General features: G+C 49.6%; 1 protein-coding gene across 3 annotated transcripts in view; it reads left to right on the top strand.

Annotated features, from left to right (window-relative positions):
• The window catches only part of SLC4A1 (solute carrier family 4 member 1 (Diego blood group)), a 58694-nt gene that overhangs the window by 770 nt on the left and 36423 nt on the right, over positions 1 to 21501 (top strand). The window contains exons 2-3 of one of the 3 annotated variants that reach the window (XM_075581167.1): positions 6479 to 6538; positions 11653 to 11734. In XM_075581167.1, coding sequence (XP_075437282.1) covers positions 6521 to 6538; positions 11653 to 11734 — 100 coding nt within the window. In that variant the 5' untranslated portion in view covers positions 6479 to 6520. Of the gene's footprint in view, positions 1 to 6478; positions 6539 to 11652; positions 11735 to 14952; positions 14976 to 21501 lie in introns of those variants that run through there. The other 2 variants (XM_075581168.1, XM_075581169.1) reach the window with 2 other exon arrangements.

Here is a 21501-nt window from a genome sequence, read left to right as displayed (position 1 = left end):
CTTAGAAGTTCAACGATGTGTCCATCAATTTGGAAGTCCAACCAACTCCATCATGTTTCAACACTAAGTGTTCTGACCTTGCATTAGAGGAATGACGCAACGTCTTGGATTGATGGATGGATTTGTGCATTCTGTAGGTCTTCCCAAATTTGAAACATAGAACGTGAAGGCAGATCAGACCCACCTTGTCTGGCCATTAATGGACTCTTTGTTCTTCTGACCGAGTGCATTATGCTACTAGAGGAACTCCAAATTAGGACCAATGTGATCCAGTCAAGAAAAAGGGACTTCACAACACTTGAAATACTTTGTGTAACATATGGATACAAATCGAACACTGACCCCCCTCAAAACATGTGTTATTTTAATTGTTTGATTTAATGTTACATGAGAACATGTTTCTATTTATTTGATCTTTTGAAGAGGCGGTGTCCTTGTTTTTCGTAGCACACACTGAAAAACAAAATAATTGTAGTTGTTGACAAGCTACACTAGATTGTCAATTTTTTCCCCCGAGTGTATCACTTCTGTTGTTGGTATTATTATGCTAATAAAAATGGGAGAGGGGGTTTCCTACAACATATCCCATTTCTTTAAGAGAACGGTGGAAGTGGAAGGGTTTTAAATAAGAAAGTTGTATGGGAGTGTAAGAACATCTCTCCATGTACGTCATCAATATATCCTTACTACAACCTCAGTAGGATAGCAAGTCTACTAGGAATAGGGTAGTTGCTGCTTTATAAAAGCATTGTAAGGTTGTGGGTAGGTGCATTTACCCCACTAATACCCATGCTACATTGTACAATGGTGTGGAGTATCTCTATACGCCTCCCATAACTCCTTCTTGTAAGATCATCATGCCGAATGCGTTGATTTTGTTCACGGACAACTCTTAAGGTTGGGGGATGGTCTACAGGTCCTGTAAGTGGGTCAGATGCTATTAGGACCAAGAGCCTTCATTATAAGGGGTGCCGCTTTAATGTTTCTGTAGGGGTTTGGTGCTGTAGATTACTGGAACAGGAAGACAACCAATTTATAATGTTGCTTTGAGGGGCAGACATTTTGGTGAGGAGGAGGAGGGGGGTGCTTTTGTAATAAGGTATTTATTCTATAAAGTGTGAAAGCGCCAGTTGAGTTTGGCACGATCATATGGGACGCCCCCTGGAGACTTCCACCCTTTTATAGAATAAGGGCTTGAGGGTTAAGGCTGCGTAACTCCTTGGCTGTCTAGAGGTTAAGTCAAGATCACAGATAACACAACTCTGTGTCGCCTTACTGGGGTGGAAGCTCTTTGAATACCAGGCTAGCTTCTTCTGACACTTGCTGACGGGAAGGTATGGCACCAAAACTACAAGAGGGTGACACAGTCCTATCTCAGGAAGACGTCCCTGTCATTAGGTCACTTTGCCCCTACGTGGGGCTGACCCTTTAACCCATTAAACACGTCACTGTCATTAGGTCACTTTGCCCCTACGTGGGACTGACCCTTTATCCCATTACACACGTCCCTGTCATTAGGTCACTTTGCCCCTACGTGGGACTGTCCCTTTAACCCATTAAACACGTCCCTGTCATTAGGTCACTTTGCCCCTACGTGGGACTGTCCCTTTAACCCATTACACACGTCCCTGTCATTAGGTCACTTTGCCCCTACGTGGAACTGACCCTTTAACCCATTAAACACGTCCCTGTCATTAGGTCACTTTGCCCCTACGTGGGACTGACCCTTTAACCCATTAAACACGTCCCTGTCATTAGGTCACTTTGCCCCTACGTGGGACTGACACTTTAACCCATTAAACACGTCCCTGTCATTAGGTCACTTTGCCCCTACGTGGGACTGACCCTTTAACCCATTAAACACGTCCCTGTCATTAGGTCACTTTGCTCCTATGTGGCACTGTCCCTTTAACCCATTAAACACGTCCCTGTCATTATGTCACTTTGCCCCTACGTGGGACTGACACTTTAACCCATTACACACGCCCCTCTCATTAGGTCACTTTGCCCCTACGTGGGACTGACCCATTAACCCATTAAACACGTCCCTGTCATTAGGTCACTTTGCCCCTACGTGGGACTGACCCTTTAACCCATTAAATAATCCTGTCACTATGTGTCTGACCCCTCTGGGGTTAATCTGTACTGCACGCTGTCATACTCAGCACTGATCTACATTGCAGCACGTCCATTTTCAAAGCCGGGCGGCAGTATTTGAAATGGGGCTGGTATCTTGCTGACGAGGTATTATCTTACTGTTTCACGTAGCAGGGAGTTCCCTGAAACTGCGTCGTGTCTTATCAGACAGGGCAGAGGGAGGTTTGGGATGGCGCGGCCGATCAATGTGCTGTGTATGTGAGTGTGAGGGGCCGGGGGGGGGGGGCAAATGTTTTATATGACTCATCCTTACAGTAACATATAACATACAGCACGTGTAGTGTATCTGCAATAAGGCACACATACCTATAGTGATATAGACCACACAGCACATGTGTAGTGTATCTGCAATAAGGCACACATACCTATAGTGATATAGACCACACAGCACATGTGTAGTGTATCTGCAATAAGGCACACATACCTATAGTGATATAGACCACACAGCACATGTGTAGTGTATCTGCAATAAGGCACACATACATATAGTGATATAGATCACACAGCAGGTGTAGTGTATCTGCAATAAGGCACACATAACTATAGTGATATAGACCACACAGCACGTGTAGTGTATCTGCAATAAGGCACACATACCTATAGTGATATAGACTACACAGCACGTGTAGTGTGTCTGCAATAAGGCACACATACCTATAGTGATATAGACCACACAGCACATGTGTAGTGTATCTGCAATAAGGCACACATACCTATAGTGATATAGACCACACAGCACGTGTAGTGTATCTGCAATAAGGCACACATACCTATAGTGATATAGACCACACAGCACATGTAGTGTATGTGCAATAAGGCACACATACCTATAGTGATATAGACCACACAGCACATGTGTAGTGTATCTGCAGTAAGGCACACATACCTATAGTGATATAGACCACACAGCACATGTGTAGTGTATCTGCAATAAGGCACACATACCTATAGTGATATAGACCACACAGCACGTGTAGTGTATCTGCAATAAGGCACACATACCTATAGTGATATAGACCACACAGCACATGTGTAGTGTATCTGCAATAAGGCACACATACCTATAGTGATATAGACCACACAGCACATGTGTAGTGTATCTGCAATAAGGCACACATACCTATAGTGATATAGACCACACAGCACGTGTAGTGTATCTGCAATAAGGCACACATACCTATAGTGATATAGACCACACAGCACATGTGTAGTGTATCTGCAATAAGGCACACATACCTATAGTGATATAGACCACACAGCACATGTGTAGTGTATCTGCAATAAGGCACACATACCTATAGTGATATAGACCACACAGCACATGTGTAGTGTATCTGCAATAAGGCACACATACATATAGTGATATAGATCACACAGCACGTGTAGTGTATCTGCAATAAGGCACACATACCTATAGTGATATAGACCACACAGCACGTGTAGTGTATCTGCAATAAGGCACACATACCTATAGTGATATAACCACACACCACATGTGTAGTGTATCTGCAGTAAGGCACACATACCTATAGTGATATAGACCACACAGCACATGTGTAGTGTATCTGCAATAAGGCACACATACCTATAGTGATATAGACCACACAGCACGTGTAGTGTATCTGCAATAGGGCACACATACCTATAGTGATATAGACCACACAGCACATGTGTAGTGTATCTGCAATAAGGCACAAATACCTATAGTGATATAGACCACACAGCACATGTGTAGTGTATCTGCAATAAGGCACACATACCTATAGTGATATAGACCACACAGCACGTGTAGTGTATCTGCAATAAGGCACACATACCTATAGTAATAGAGACTACACAGCACGTGTAGTGTGTCTGCAATAAGGCACACATACCTATAGTGATATAGACCACACAGCACATGTGTAGTGTATCTGCAATAAGGCACACATACCTATAGTGATATAGACCACACAGCACATGTGTAGTGTATCTGCAATAAGGCACACATACCTATAGTGATATAGACCACACAGCACGTGTAGTGTATCTGCAATAAGGCACACATACCTATAGTGATATAGATCACACAGCACGTGTAGTGTATCTGCAATAAGGCACACATACATATAGTGATATAGATCACACAGCAGGTGTAGTGTATCTGCAATAAGGCACACATACCTATAGTAATAGAGACTACACAGCACGTGTAGTGTGTCTGCAATAAGGCACACATACCTATAGTGATATAGACCACACAGCACATGTGTAGTGTATCTGCAATAAGGCACACATACATATAGTGATATAGACCACACAGCACATGTGTAGTGTATCTGCAATAAGGCACACATACCTATAATGATATAGACCACACAGCACGTGTAGTGTATCTGCAATAAGGCACACATACCTATAGTGATATAGACCACACAGCACGTGTAGTGTATCTGCAATAAGACACACATACCTATAGTGATATATACCACACAGCCCATGTGTAGTGTATCTGCAATAAGGCACACATACCTATAGTGATATAGACCACACAGCACGCGTAGTGTATCTGCAATAAGGCACACATACCTATAGTGATATAGACCACACAGCACATGTAGTGTATCTGCAATAAGGCACACATACCTATAGTAATAGAGACTACACAGCACGTGTAGTGTGTCTGCAATAAGGCACACATACCTATAGTGATATAGACCACACAGCACATGTGTAGTGTATCTGCAATAAGGCACACATACATATAGTGATATAGACCACACAGCACATGTGTAGTGTATCTGCAATTAGGCACACATACCTATAGTGATATAGACCACACAGCATGTGTAGTGTATCTGCAATAAGGCACACATACCTATAGTGATATAGACCACACAGCACATGTGTAGTGTATCTGCAGTAAGGCACACATACCTATAGTGATATAGACCACACAGCACGTGTAGTGTATCTGCAATAAGGCACACATACCTATTGTGATATAGACCACACAGCACATGTGTAGTGTATCTGCAATAAGGCACACATACCTATAGTGATATAGACCACACAGCACGTGTAGTGTATCTGCAATAAGGCACACATACCTATAGTGATATAGACCACACAGCACATGTGTAGTGTATCTGCAATAAGGCACACATACCTATAGTGATATAGACCACACAGCACATGTGTAGTGTATCTGCAATAAGGCACACATACCTATAGTGATATAGACCACACAGCATGTGTAGTGTATCTGCAATAAGGCACACATACCTATAGTGATATAGACCACACAGCACATGTGTAGTGTATCTGCAATAAGGTACACATACCTATAGTGATATAGACCACACAGCACATGTGTAGTGTATCTGCAATAAGGCACACATACCTATAGTGATATAGACCACACAGCACGTGTAGTGTATCTGCAATAAGGCACACATACATATAGTGATATAGATCACACAGCACGTGTAGTGTATCTGCAATAAGGCACACATACCTATAGTGATATAGACCACACAGCACATGTAGTGTATCTGCAATAAGGCACACATACCTATAGTGATATAGACCACGCAGCACATGTGTAGTGTATCTGCAATAAGGCACACATACCTATAGTAATATAGACCATACAGCATGTGTAGTGTATCTGCAATAAGGCACACATACCTATAGTGATATAGACAATACAGCACGTGTAGTGTATCTGCAATAAGGCACACATACCTATAGTCAGTGTTCAACAAAGCTATACATTTGCACGCCCCGGGCGAGTGGATTTAACATCGTGGCGAGCTCCTATTGGCCCAACCAGAACACGTATGGTACTAGGTGGCGAGTAGATTTTTTTGTTTGTCGAGTAGATTTTTTGGTGATTTGTCGACCACTGGCAATAGTGATGTAGACCACACAACACGTGCATTTGTATCACAATAAATTACTCAGGATTCAGTCAACTGTAAGGTAATATAATCTGTGGAGATATATAGGAGACATGTTAAGCAATAAGGCACTCGGGATGGTAATAGGGTAACCTATACTAACATCACCCTAACAACATTATAGGATAGGGGACGTTTCATGGGACTAAGGCCCTATAGCTTAATAACCTATATGGGACCGGTGCCATTTTACTGCAAAAAGGCACTTACAAGTTGGGTTACCAAAACGTTGTACGAACACTGAAGATTGGTGAAGGTTTACGGCAAAGAGGCACTCCGAAGTTGGGTTACCAGAAGGTACGTCCTCCTGGACAAGTGGGTTGGTCGAGCGCTCCCCCCACTCGAGCTCTCTGACCTTGTGACATTTTGACCCCACACAGGTCCGAGTTTACGTGTTATGAACACGCCTCGCCGGGATCGCCATGACGTCTAAAAGACAGGTGCGTAACGACGCACAACCCGTCCCGAACCCCCCCCCCCTGAGGTCGCCGGTTACTCGTCATTCAAGAAAAAGATGGCAGTAAAAAGGGAGGGGGGAGCATTACCTGTGATGTGGGGGGGACACTTGGTGGGGGGGAGCAGGGGGTCTTCAGAGATGAACCGCAGTGATTTCAGTTCCGGGGATACACACCCCCGCGTAGCCGCTCCATTGGGAAGACAAGATGTCATATGCCTGGCGGCTTCCCATTGGCTAGCGTGATGGAGGAAGTGACCGCGGTTTATTTCCGGAGACCCCCGCTTCTCACCTGGTGGGTGGGGGGGGGGGCTTATTATTTTTTTAAATTGTGTTTTAAGCTCAAAAACTAGAAAAGGATTCGTGGGGGGAAAAAAAGAGATTTTGATCAACTTTGTTCCCCTAAAAATCTATGTTAAAAAAGTGGGAGTTTTTAAAGAAAATATTTTAAAATACCGAGTTGGTAAAAGGGCTAATTATAGGTGGTGCCGGAGTATTCATAAAGTTACTATATCTAGACCTATAACTACAACCTTAACCCTAACACACACCCACACCAACCGTAACACGCCCCTCACACTAATAGCACTAATAGTAACACACATCCACACCAACCGTAACACGCCCCTCACACTAACACCCACCCGCACTAATAGTAACACCCACCCACACTAATAGTAACACACACCCGCACTAATAGTAACACCCACCCGCACTAATAGTAACACACACACACCCACACCAACCATAACATGCCCCTCACACTAATAGTAACACCCACCCACACTAATAGTAACACCAACCCACACCAACCGTAACACGCCCCTCACACTAACAGTAACAGCCACCCGCACTAATAGTAACACCCACCTGCACTAATAGTAACACACACCCGCACTAATAGTAACACACACCCGCACTAATAGTAACACACACCCGAACTAATAGTAACACACACCCGCACTAACAGTAACATACACCCGCACTAATAGTAACATCCACCCGCACTAATAGTAACACACACCCACTAACAGTAACACCCCCGCACTAATAGTAACACACACCCGCACTAATAGTAACATCCACCCGCACTAATAGTAACACACACCCACTAACAGTAACACCCCCGCAATAATAGTAACACACCTGCACTAATAGTAACACACCTGCACTAATAGTAACACACACACCCGCACTAACAGTAACACACACCCGCACTAATAGTAACACACACCCGCACTAATAGTAACATCCACCCGCACTAATAGTAACACACACCCACTAACAGTAACACCCCCACACTAATAGTAACACACACCCGCACTAATAGTAACACCCACCCACTAACAGTAACACCCCGCACTAATAGTAACACACCTGCACTAATAATAACACACACCCGCACTAATAGTAACACACACCCGCATTAATAGTAACATCCACCCACACTAATAGTAACACACACCCGCACTAATAGTAACACACACCCGCACTAATAGTAACATCCACCCGCAATAATAGTAACACACACCCGCACTAATAATAATACACACCTGCATTAATAGTAACATCCACCCACACTAACAGTAACACCCCCGCACTAATAGTAACACACCTGCACTAATAATAATACATACCCACACTAATAGTAACATCCACCCGCACTAATAGTAACACACACCCACTAACAGTAACACCCCCGCACTAATAGTAACACACCTGCACTAATAATAACACACACCCGCACTAATAGTAACACACACCCGCATTAATAGTAACATCCACCCACACTAATAGTAACACACACCCGCACTAATAGTAACACACACCCGCACTAATAGTAACATCCACCCGCAATAATAGTAACACACACCCGCACTAATAATAATACACACCTGCATTAATAGTAACATCCACCCACACTAACAGTAACACCCCCGCACTAATAGTAACACACCTGCACTAATAATAATACATACCCACACTAATAGTAACATCCACCCGCACTAATAGTAACACACACCCACTAACAGTAACACCCCCGCACTAATAGTAACACACCTGCACTAATAATAACACACACCCGCACTAATAGTAACACACACCCGCATTAATAGTAACATCCACCCACACTAATAGTAACACACACCCGCACTAATAGTAACACACACCCGCACTAATAGTAACATCCACCCGCAATAATAGTAACACACACCCGCACTAATAATAATACACACCTGCATTAATAGTAACATCCACCCACACTAATAGTAACACACACCCGCACTAATAGTAACACACACCCGCACTAATAGTAACACACACCCACACTAATAGTAACATCCACCCACAATAATAGTAACACACACCCGCACTAATAGTAACACCCCCGCACTAATAGTAACACCCACCCACTAACAGTAACACCCCTGCACTAATAGTAACACCACCCACACAAATAGTAGCACCAACCCGCACTAATAGTAACATACACCCACTAATAGTAACACACCCACCCACACTAATAGTAACACCCACCCACACTAATAGTAACACACACCCGCACTAATAGTAACACACACACCCGCACTAATAGTAACACACACCCGCACTAATAGTAACACACACCCGCACTAATAGTAACATCCACCCGCACTAATAGTAACACACACCCACACTAACAGTAACACCCACCCGCACTAATAGTAACACACCCGCACTAATAGTAACATCCACCCGCACTAATAGTAACACACACCCACTAACAGTAACACCCCCCCAGTAATAGTAACACACACCCGCACTAATAGTAACATCCACCCGCACTAATAGTAACACACACCCGCAGTAACAGTAACACACACCCGCACTAATAGTAACACACACCCGCACTAATAGTAACACACACCCGCACTAATAGTAACATCCACCCGCACTAATAGTAACACACACCCACACTAACAGTAACACCCACCCGCACTAATAGTAACACACCCGCACTAATAGTAACATCCACCCGCACTAATAGTAACACACACCCACTAACAGTAACACCCCCCCAGTAATAGTAACACACACCCGCACTAATAGTAACATCCACCCGCACTAATAGTAACACACACCCGCAGTAACAGTAACACACACCCGCACTAATAGTAACACACACCCACTAACAGTAACACCCCCGCACTAATAGTAACACACACCCGCACTAATAGTAACATCCACCCGCACTAATAGTAACACACACCCGCACTAACAGTAACACACACCCGCACTAATAGTAACACACACCCGCACTAATAGTAACATCCACCCGCACTAATAGTAACACCCACCCACTAACAGTAACACCCCCGCACTAATAGTAACACACACCCGCACTAATAGTAACACACACCCGCAATAATAGTAACACACACCCGCACTAATAGTAACACACACCCACTAACAGTAACACCCCGCACTAATAGTAACACACCTGCACTAATAATAACACACACCCGCACTAATAGTAACATCCACCCGCACTAATAGTAACACACACCCACTAACAGTAACACCCCCGCACTAATAGTAACACACACCCGCACTAATAGTAACACACACCCGCAATAATAGTAACACACACCCGCACTAATAGTAACACACACCCACTAACAGTAACACCCCACACTAATAGTAACACACCTGCACTAATAATAACACACACCCGCACTAATAATAACATCCACCCGCAATAATAGTAACACACACCCGCACTAATAACAATACACACCTGCATTAATAGTAACATCCACCCACACTAATAGTAACACACACCCGCACTAATAGTAACACACACCCGCACTAATAGTAACATCCACCCGCAATAATAGTAACACCCCCACACTAATAGTAACACACACCCACTAACAGTAACACCCCCGCACTAATAGTAACACCACCCACACAAATAGTAGCACCAACCCGCACTAATAGTAACATACACCCACTAATATTAACACACCCACCCACACTAATAGTAACACCCACCCACACTAATAGTAACACAAACCCGCACTAATAGTAACACACACACCCGCACTAATAGTAACACACACCCGCACTAATAGTAACATCCACCCGCACTAATAGTAACACAAACCCACTAACAGTAACACCACCGCACTAATAGTAACACACCCGCACTAATAGTAACATCCACCCGCACTAATAGTAACACCCACCCACTAACAGTAACACCCCCGCAATAATAGTAACACACCTGCACTAATAGTAACACACCCACACTAATAGTAACACACACCCGCACTAATAGTAACATCCACCCGCACTAATAGTAACATCCACCCACTAACAGTAACACCCCCGCACTAATAGTAACACCACCCGCACAAATAGTAGCACCAACCCGCACTAATAGTAGCACACCCACCCACACTAATAGTAACACACCCGCACTAATAGTAACACACACCCGCACTAATAGTAACATACACCCACTAATAGTAACACACCTGCACTAATAGTAACACCCACCCACACTAATAGTAACACACCCACCCACACTAATAGTAACACACCCACCCACACTAATAGTAACATACACCCACTAATAGTAACACACTCCCGCACTAATAGTAACACCCATCCACACTAATAGTAACACCCATCCACACTAATAGTAACACCCATCCACACTAATAGTAACACCCATCCACACTAATAGTAACACCCATCCACACTAATAGTAACACACCCACCCACACTAATAGTAACACCCATCCACACTAATAGTAACACCCATCCACACTAATAGTAACACCCATCCACACTAATAGTAACACCCATCCACATTAATAGTAACACACCCACCCACACTAATAGTAACACACCCACCCACACTAATAGTAACACACACCCGCACTAATAGTAACACCCATCCACATTAATAGTAACACACCCACCCACACTAATAGAAACACACACCCACCCACACTAATAGTAACACACCCACCCACACTAATAGTAACACCCATCCACACTAATAGTAACACACACCCTCTCCCCTGCCGAAACCTGCTCTTTGCCCCATAGCTGGAATATGAAAGAGATCTGGAGGGGGAGATAGACGTTGAACGGTACAAGGAGCCCCGACAAGACTTGGACGCCGATGACGGTAAGTGACAGACGCGCTGTGACACGTATTCACACACAGCAAACACAAAGCCTCCCCCTCCCCCCGCAGGGTGACACAGTGACACAGACAGAAGGGAGCTATGAGCCTGTCCCTCCCCCCGCAGGGTGACACAGTGACACAGGCAGAAGGGAGCTATGAGACTGTCCCTCCCCCCGCAGGGTGACACAGTGACACAGACAGAAGGGAGCTATGTGTCTGTCCCTCCCCCCGCAGGGTGACACAGTGACACAGACAGAAGGGAGCTATGAGACTGTCCCTCCCCCCGCAGGGTGACACAGTGACACAGACAGAAGGGAGCTATGAGACTGTCCCTCCCCCTGCAGGGTGACACAGTGACACAGACAGAAGGGAGCTATGAGACTGTCCCTCCCCCCGCAGGGTGACACAGTGACACAGACAGAAGGGAGCTATGAGTCTGTCCCTCCCCCCGCAGGGTGACACAGTGACACAGACAGAAGGGAGCTATGAGTCTGTCCCTCCCCCCGCAGGGTGACACAGTGATACAGACAGAAGGGAGCTATGAGTCTGTCCCTCCCCCCGCAGGGTGACACAGTGACACAGACAGAAGGGAGCTATGAGTCTGTCCCTCCCCCGCAAGGTGACAAAGTGACACAGACAGAAGGGAGCTATGAGCCTGTCCCTCCCCCCGCAGGGTGACACAGTGAAACAGACAGAAGGGAGCTATGAGCCTGTCCCTCCCTCCGCAGGGTGACACAGTGACACAGACAGAAGGGAGCAATGAGTCTGTCCCTCCCCCCGAAGGGTGACACAGTGACACAGATAGAAGGGAGCTATGAGTCTGTCCCTCCCCCCGCAGGGTGACAGTGACACAGGCGTCCCCTGCTGGAGGAGAGAGCAGACACACACCCAATGTCACTTCAATTCAATCAGTGTAAACAAACACAGTCCCGTGTTGTCTTGTGAAACACACGTGAGAAGCATAGTTGTGTTGCTCTGACAGGGAAGTTGTTATTGTGGGACACAATGACACAGTGACACAGTGACACAATGACACCTTGGTTTGTGGAGCCCAAACTTCCACTGAAAAGGTGACAGTGTGTCCCCAAGTGTTAGGTCACTTTTACCTCATGGTGACAATGAAACAACCTACAACCCATCTCCCTACTGTCCCACGGAGTCTGTCCCTCCCACCGGTGACACGGTGACACCGATATAAACACCTATATCCCACAGAGTCTGTCCCTCCCACCGGTGACACGGTGACACCGATATAAAGACCCTATATCTCACGGAGTCTGCCCCTCCCACCGGTGATACGGTGACACCGATATAAAGACCCTATATCTCACGGAGTCTGTCCCTCCCACCGGTGACACGGTGACATCGATATAAAGACCCTATATCTCACGGAGTCTGTCCCTCCCACCGGTGACACGGTGACATCGATATAAAGACCCTATATCTCACGGAGTCTGCCCCTCCCACCGGTGATACGGTGACACCGATATAAAGACCCTATATCCCACGGAGTCTGTCCCTCCCACCGGTGACACGGTGACACGGATATAAACACCTATATCCCACGGAGTCTGTCCCTCCCACCGGTGACACGGTGACACCGATATAAACACCTATATCCCACGGAGTCTTCCCCTTCCACCGGTGACACGGTGACACCGAGATAAACACCTATATCCCACGGAGTCTGTTCCTCCCACCAGTGACACGGTGACACGGATATAAACACCTATATCCCACGGAGTCTGTTCCTCCCACCGGTGACACGGTGACACTGATATAAACACCTATATCCCACGGAGTCTGTCCCTCCCACCGGTGACACGGTGACACCGATATAAACACCTATATCCCATGGAGTCTGTCCCTCCCACCGGTGATACGGTGACACCGATATAAAGACCCTATATCCCACGGAGTCTGTCCCTCCCACCGGTGACACGGTGACACTGATATAAACACCTATATCCCACGGAGTCTGTCCCTCCCACCGGTGACACGGTGACACCGATATAAACACCTATATCCCACGGAGTCTTCCCCTTCCACCGGTGACACGGTGACACCGAGATAAACACCTATATCCCACGGAGTCTGTTCCTCCCACCAGTGACACGGTGACACGGATATAAACACCTATATCCCACGGAGTCTGTTCCTCCCACCGGTGACACGGTGACACCGATATAAACACCTATATCCCATGGAGTCTGTCCCTCCCATCGGTGACACGGTGACACCGATATAAACACCTATGTCCCATGGAGTCTGCCCCTCCCACCGGTGACACGGTGACACCGATATAAACACCTATATCCCACGGAGTCTGCCCCTCCCACCGGTGACACGGTGACACCGATATAAACACCTATATCCCACGGAGTCTGCCCCTCCCACCGGTGACACGGTGACACGGATATAAACACCTATATCCCACGTCTGTCCCTCCCACCGGTGACACCGATATAAACACCTATATCCCATGGAGTCTGTCCCTCCCACCGGTGACACCGATATAAACACCTATATGTATATGTATAGGTATGTTGATGTTGATGATTTAGGAAGGCTTGAGTGGATCATTTTATCTGAGTGTGTGTGTGTGTGTGTGTGTGTGTGTGTGTGTGTGTGTGTGTGTGTGTGTGTGTGTGTGTGTGTGTGTGTGTGTGTGTGTGTGTGATAGTGTATAGTATGTGTGTGTGTGTGTGTGTGTGTGTGTGTGTGTGTGTGTGTGTGTGTGTGTGTGTGTTAGTGTATAGTATATATGTGTGTGTGTAATAGTGTGTGTGTCACTGCAGGTTTGATGTTGATGATGGTTTAGGAAGCGTTGAGCGGATCACTTTATCTGAGTGTGTGTGTGTGTGTGTGTGTGTGTGTGTGTGTGTGTGTGTGTGTGTGTGTGTGTGTGTGTGTGTGTGTGTGTGTGTGTGTGTGTGTGTGTAATAGTGTGTGTGTGTCACTGCAGGTTTGATGATGATGATGATATAGGAAGCGTTGAGTGGATCACTTTATCTGAGTGTTTCTGTCCCTGGGATTATTTACAGTCAGCAGGAGATAAATGCTCAGTAATGTGGTGTAAACACCGCTCCCCGCGCCGGCTGCAGGGGGACACACACGCTCCCAAGTTATGGGACAACTCCTGCGCAGCTGGGGATTGGTCGGTCCCAGGGGGGTGCCTCTATATACTGTACAAGGTGACACCTGGCCTTCCTTTCCCACCTCTGCTAAGGACGCTGGACAGGTGAGGGGTGCGTGGGAAGCTCAGGGCCGGACAGGTGAGGGGTGCCTGGGAAGCTCAGGGCCGGACAGGTGAGGGGTGCGTGGGAAGCTCAGGGCCGGACAGGTGAGGGGTGCGTGGGAAGCTCAGGGCCGGACAGGTGAGGGGTGCGTGGGAAGCTCAGGGCCGGACAGGTGAGGGGTGCGTGGGAAGCTCAGGGCCGGACAGGTGAGGGGTGCGTGGGAAGCTCAGGGCCGGACAGGTGAGGGGTGCGTGGGAAGCTCAGGGCCGGACAGGTGAGGGGTGCGTGGGAAGCTCAGGGCCGGACAGGTGAGGGGTGCGTGGGAAGCTCAGGGCCGGACAGGTGAGGGGTGCGTGGGAAGCTCAGGGCCGGACAGGTGAGGGGTGCGTGGGAAGCTCAGGGCCGGACAGGTGAGGGGTGCGTGGGAAGCTCAGGGCCGGACAGGTGAGGGGTGCGTGGGAAGCTCAGGGCCGGACAGGTGAGGGGTGCGTGGGAAGCTCAGGGCCGGACAGGTGAGGGGTGCGTGGGAAGCTCAGGGCCGGACAGGTGAGGGGTGCGTGGGAAGCTCAGGGCCGGACAGGTGAGGGGTACGTGGGAAGCTCAGGGCCGGACAGGTGAGGGGTGCGTGGGAAGCTCAGGGCCGGACAGGTGAGGGGTGCGTGGGAAGCTCAGGGCCGGACAGGTGAGGGGTGCGTGGGAAGCTCAGGGCCGGACAGGTGAGGCGTGCGTGGGAAGCTCAGGGCCGGACAGGTGAGGGGTGCGTGGGAAGCTCAGGGCCGGACAGGTGAGGGGTGCGTGGGAAGCTCAGGGCCGGACAGGTGAGGCGTGCGTGGGAAGCTCAGGGCCGGACAGGTGAGGGGTGCGTGGGAAGCTCAGGGCCGGACAGGTGAGGGGTGCGTGGGAAGCTCAGGGCCGGACAGGTGAGGGGTGCGTGGGAAGCTCAGGGCCGGACAGGTGAGGGGTGCGTGGGAAGCTCAGGGCCGGATAGGTGAGGGGTGCGTGGGAAGCTCAGGGCCGGACAGGTGAGGGGTGCGTGGGAAGCTCAGGGCCGGACAGGTGAGGGGTGCGTGGGAAGCTCAGGGCCGGACAGGTGAGGGGTGCGTGGGAAGCTCAGGGCCGGACAGGTGAGGGGTGCGTGGGAAGCTCAGGGCCGGACAGGTGAGGGGTGCGTGGGAAGCTCAGGGCCGGACAGGTGAGGGGTGCGTGGGAAGCTCAGGGCCGGACAGGTGAGGGGTGCGTGGGAAGCTCAGGGCCGGACAGGTGAGGGGTGCGTGGGAAGCTCAGGGCCGGACAGGTGAGGGGTGCGTGGGAAGCTCAGGGCCGGACAGGTGAGGCGTGCGTGGGAAGCTCAGGGCCGGACAGGTGAGGGGTACGTGGGAAGCTCAGGGCCGGACAGGTGAGGGGTGCGTGGGAAGCTCAGGGCCGGACAGGTGAGGGGTGCGTGGGAAGCTCAGGGCCGGACAGGTGAGGGGTGCGTGGGAAGCTCAGGGCCGGACAGGTGAGGGGTGCCTGGGAAGCTCAGGGCCGGACAGGTGAGGGGTGCGTGGGAAGCTCAGGGCCGGACAGGTGAGGGGTGCCTGGGAAGCTCAGGGCTGGACAGGTGAGGGGTGCGTGGGAAGCTCAGGGCCGGATAGATAGTTTGATTCTGCCACCTCTGCTGGGGCACTCTTTCATGCGCACACTACTCCTTTTGGGAAAAAAGCTAAAATACCCTCTCTCACATCACACTCTCCCTCATCTCTCTCTCATATCCCCCTCTCCCTCCTTTCTCTCTCACATCACACTCTCCCTCATCTCTCTCTCATATCCCCCTCTCCCTCCTTTCTCTCTCACATCACACTCTCCCTCATCTCTCTCTCATATCCCCCTCTCCCTCCTTTCTCTCTCACATCCCCCTCTCCCACCTTTCTCTCTCACATCCCCCTCTCCCACCTTTCTCTCTCACATCCCCCTCTCCCACCTTTCTCTCTCACATCACACTCTCCCTCATCTCTCTCTCATATCCCCCTCTCCCTCCTTTCTCTCTCACATCCCCTCTCCCACCTTTCTCTCTCACATCCCCCTCTCCCACCTTTCTCTCTCACATCCCCCTCTCCCTCCTTTCTCTCTCACATCCCCCTCTCCCTCATCTCTCTCTCATATCCCCCTCTCCCTCCTTTCTCTCTCACATCACACTCTCCCTCATCTCTCTCTCATATCCCCCTCTCCCACCTTTCTCTCTCACATCACACTCTCCCTCATCTCTCTCTCATATCCCCCTCTCCCTCCTTTCTCTCTCACATCCCCCTCTCCCACCTTTCTCTCTCACATCCCCCTCTCCCACCTTTCTCTCTCACATCCCCCTCTCCCTCCTTTCTCTCTCACATCCCCCCTCTCCCTCCTTTCTCTCTCACATCCCCCCTCTCCCTCCTTTCTCTCTCACATCCCCCTCTCCCTCCTTTCTCTCTCACATCACACTCTCCCTCATCTCTCTCTCATATCCCCCTCTCCCTCCTTTCTCTCTCACATCCCCCTCTCTCTCCTTTCTCTCTCACATCCCCCTCTCCCTCCTTTCTCTCTCACATTCCCCTCTCCCTCCTTTCTCTCTCACACATCCCCCCTCTCCATCCTTTCTCTCTCACACATCCCCCCTCTCCCTCCTCTCTCACACATCCCCCTCTCCCACCTTTCTCTCACACTCCCCCCTCTCCCTCATTCCTCTCACACATCCCCCTCTCCCTCCTTCCTCTCACATCCCCCTCACACCCCATCTCCCTCCTTCCTCTCACACGTCCCCCTCTCCCTCCTTTCTCTCTCACACCCCCTCTCACTCCTTTTTCTCTCATATACCCCCTCTCCTTCCTTTCTCTCATGTCCCCCTCTCCTTCTTATCTCTCACATCTCCTTCTCTCATCCACCACTCCCTCCTTTCTCTCACCCCCTCTCCCTCCTTTCTCTCTCATATCCCCCTCTCACTCACATCCCCCTCTCCCTCACACCCCCTCTCCCTCACATCCCCTCTCCCTCCTTTCTCTCACACCCCTTCTCCCTCCTTTCTCTCTCACTTCCCCTCTCCCTCCTTTCTCTCACACCCCCTCTCCCTCCTTTCTCTCTCACTTCCCCTCTCCTTCATTTCTCTCTCACGTCCCCCCTCCCTCCTTTCTCTCTCACACATCCCCTCTCCCTCCTTTCTCACTCACACAACCCCCCCCCCCTTCTCCCTCCTTTCGCTCTCAGACCCTCATCTACTTCTTTTCTCTCACATCCCTCCCCCTCCTTTCTCTCTCACATCCCATTCTCCCTCCTTTCTCTCTCACATCCCCCCTCTCCCACCTTTCTCTCTCACATCCCCCTCTCCCTCATCTCTCTCTCACATCACACTCTCCCTCATCTCTCTCTCATATCCCCCTCTCCCTCCTTTCTCTCTAACATCCCTCTCTCCCACCTTTCTCTCTCACATCCCTCTCTCCCACCTTTCTCTCTCACATCCCCCTCTCCCTCCTTTCTCTCTCACTTCCCCCTCTCCCTCCTTTCTCTCTCACATCCCCCTCTACCTCCTTTCTCTCTCACCCCCCCCCTCTCCCTCCTTTCTCTCTCTCACATCACACTCTCCCTCATATCCCCCTCTCCCTCCTTTCTCTCTCACACATCCCCCTCTCCCTCCTTTCTCTCTCACATCCCCCTCTCCCTCCTTTCTCTCTCACATCCCCCTCTCCCTCCTTTCTCTCTCACACATCCCCCCTCTCCATCCTTTCTCTCTCACACATCTCCCCTCTCCCTCCTCTCTCTCACACATCCCCCTCTCCCACCTTTCTCTCACACTCCCCCCTCTCCCTCATTCCTCTCACACATCCCCCTCTCCCTCCTTTCTCTCTCACATCCCCCTCTCCATCCTTTCTCTCACACATCCCCCCTCTCCATCCTCTCTCTCTCTCTCACACATCCCCCCTCTCCCTCCTCTCTCACACATCCCCCTCTCCCACCTTTCTCTCAAACTCCCCCCTCTCCCTCATTCCTCTCACACATCCCCCTCTCCCTCCTTCCTCTCACATCCCCCTCTCCCTCACACCCCATCTCCCTCCTTCCTCTCACACGTCCCCCTCTCCCTCCTTTCTCTCTCACACCCCTTCTCCCTCCTTTCTCTCTCACTTCCCCTCTCCCTCCTTTCTCTCACACCCCCTCTCCCTCCTTTCTCTCTCACTTCCCCTCTCCCTCATTTCTCTCTCACGTCCCCTCCCTCCTTTCTCTCTCACACATCCCCTCTCCCTCCTTTCTCACTCACACAACACCCCCTTCTCCCTCCTTTCGCTCTCAGACCCTCATCTCCTTCTTTTCTCTCACATCCCTCCCCCTCCTTTCTCTCTCACATCCCATTCTCCCTCCTTTCTCTCTCACATCCCCCTCTCTTCAACCTTTCTCTCTCACATCCCCCTCTCCCTCATCTCTCTCTCACATCACACTCTCCCTCATCTCTCTCACATCACACTCTCCCTCATCTCTCTCTCATATCCCCCTCTCCCTCCTTTCTCTCTCACATCCCCCTCTCCCACCTTTCTCTCTCACATCCCCCTCTCCCACCTTTCTCTCTCACATCCCCCTCTCCCTCCTTTCTCTCTCACATCCCCCCTCTCCCTCCTTTCTCTCTCACATCCCCTCTCCCTCCTTTCTCTCTCACATCCCCCTCTCCCTCCTTTCTCTCTCTCACATCACACTCCCTCATTTCTCTCTCATATCCCCCTCTCCCTCCTTTCTCTCTCACACATCCCCCTCTCCCTCCTTTCTCTCTCACATCCCCCTCTCCCTCCTTTCTCTCTCACATCCCCCTCTCCCTCCTTTCTCTCTCACACATCCCCCCTCTCCATCCTTTCTCTCTCACACATCCCCCCTCTCCCTCCTCTCTCTCACACATCCCCCTCTCCCACCTTTCTCTCACACTCCCCCCTCTCCCTCATTCCTCTCACACATCCCCCTCTCCCTCCTTCCTCTCACATCCCCCTCTCCCTCACACCCCATCTCCCTCCTTCCTCTCACACGTCCCCCTCTCCCTCCTTTCTCTCTCACACCCCCTCTCACTCCTTTTTCTCTCATATACCCCCTCTCCTTCCTTTCTCTCATGTCCCCCTCTCCTTCTTATCTCTCACATCTCCTTCTCTCATCCACCACTCCCTCCTTTCTCTCTCATATCCCCCTCTCACTCACATCCCCCTCTCCCTCACACCCCCTCTCCCTCACATCCCCCTCTCCCTCCTTTCTCTCACACCCCTTCTCCCTCCTTTCTCTCTCACTTCCCCTCTCCCTCCTTTCTCTCACACCCCCTCTCCCTCCTTTCTCTCTCACTTCCCCTCTCCCTCCTTTCTCTCACACCCCCTCTCCCTCCTTTCTCTCTCACTTCCCCTCTCCCTCATTTCTCTCTCACGTCCCCCTCCCTCCTTTCTCTCTCACACATCCCCTCTCCCTCCTTTCTCACTCACACAACCCCCCCCCCTTCTCCCTCCTTTCGCTCTCAGACCCTCATCTCCTTCTTTTCTCTCACATCCCTCCCCCTCCTTTCTCTCTCACATCCCATTCTCCCTCCTTTCTCTCTCACATCCCCCCTCTCACACCCCCCTCTCCCTCTTTTCTCTCTCACAACCCCCCCTTTCTCTCTCACATTCTCCTCTCCCTCGTTTCTCTCTTACATCACCCACTCCCTCCTCTCTCTCACATCCTCCTCTCCCTCGTTTCTCTCTTACATCCCCCACTCCCTCCTCACTCACACATCCCCCTCTCTGCAGTGTTCCTTGGACATAGCCTCCAGAATAAAGATCCAATATTCTATATTATTGATAAGACCTGACCTCCATTGAGCTTGTAACACCCACCCATCTTTCTAGAGATGTGCCCTCTAGAACCGACCACAAGACTCCAGATTATTTCTCACCCATGATAGGAAGAGGGTGGTACCACCTTACCAATGACCTAGAGTTGTGGATTCTAATTGATCTGGAAGGTATCCATTGCCACCCTTTCTGCTTCCATAGCCCAGTCTCTCGACTATGTGTTTCTGGAGATGAGACCTGGAGTGGACATAGAACTATAGAGGAGATCTAGAAAGTGATATCTGGAAAGGGATTTCATTGTGTTCCTGTTGGGATACCCCAATTGTACACCCCAACATCCTGTCGACATCTTTATAGAGGTGTGGCCTCTAGAACCTAGACACAGAACTCCAGATTAGATCTTACCAGTGATCTAGAAATTGGCCACCACCTTCCCTGTGTCCTTCTAAGTACAAACACCATCACCCACCCCAACACCATCACCCAACAGCCTGTCGACATCTTTCTATAGATGTGACCTCTAGAACCTAGACACAGAACTCCAGATTAGATCTTACCAGTGATCTAGAAATTGGCCACCACCTTCCCTGTGTCCTTCTAAGTACAAACACCATCACCCACCCCAACACCATCACCCAACAGCCTGTCGACATCTTTCTACAGATGTGACCTCTAGAATCTAGACACAGAACTCCAGATTAGATTTTACCAGTGATCTAGAAATTGGCCA

The sequence above is a fragment of the Ascaphus truei genome, unplaced genomic scaffold (assembly GCF_040206685.1).
Source record: "Ascaphus truei isolate aAscTru1 unplaced genomic scaffold, aAscTru1.hap1 HAP1_SCAFFOLD_1092, whole genome shotgun sequence".
NCBI lineage: Eukaryota > Metazoa > Chordata > Amphibia > Anura > Ascaphidae > Ascaphus > Ascaphus truei.
The sequence above is the reverse complement of the archived record's forward strand: the minus strand, read 5'-3'. Positions and strand labels throughout refer to the sequence as shown.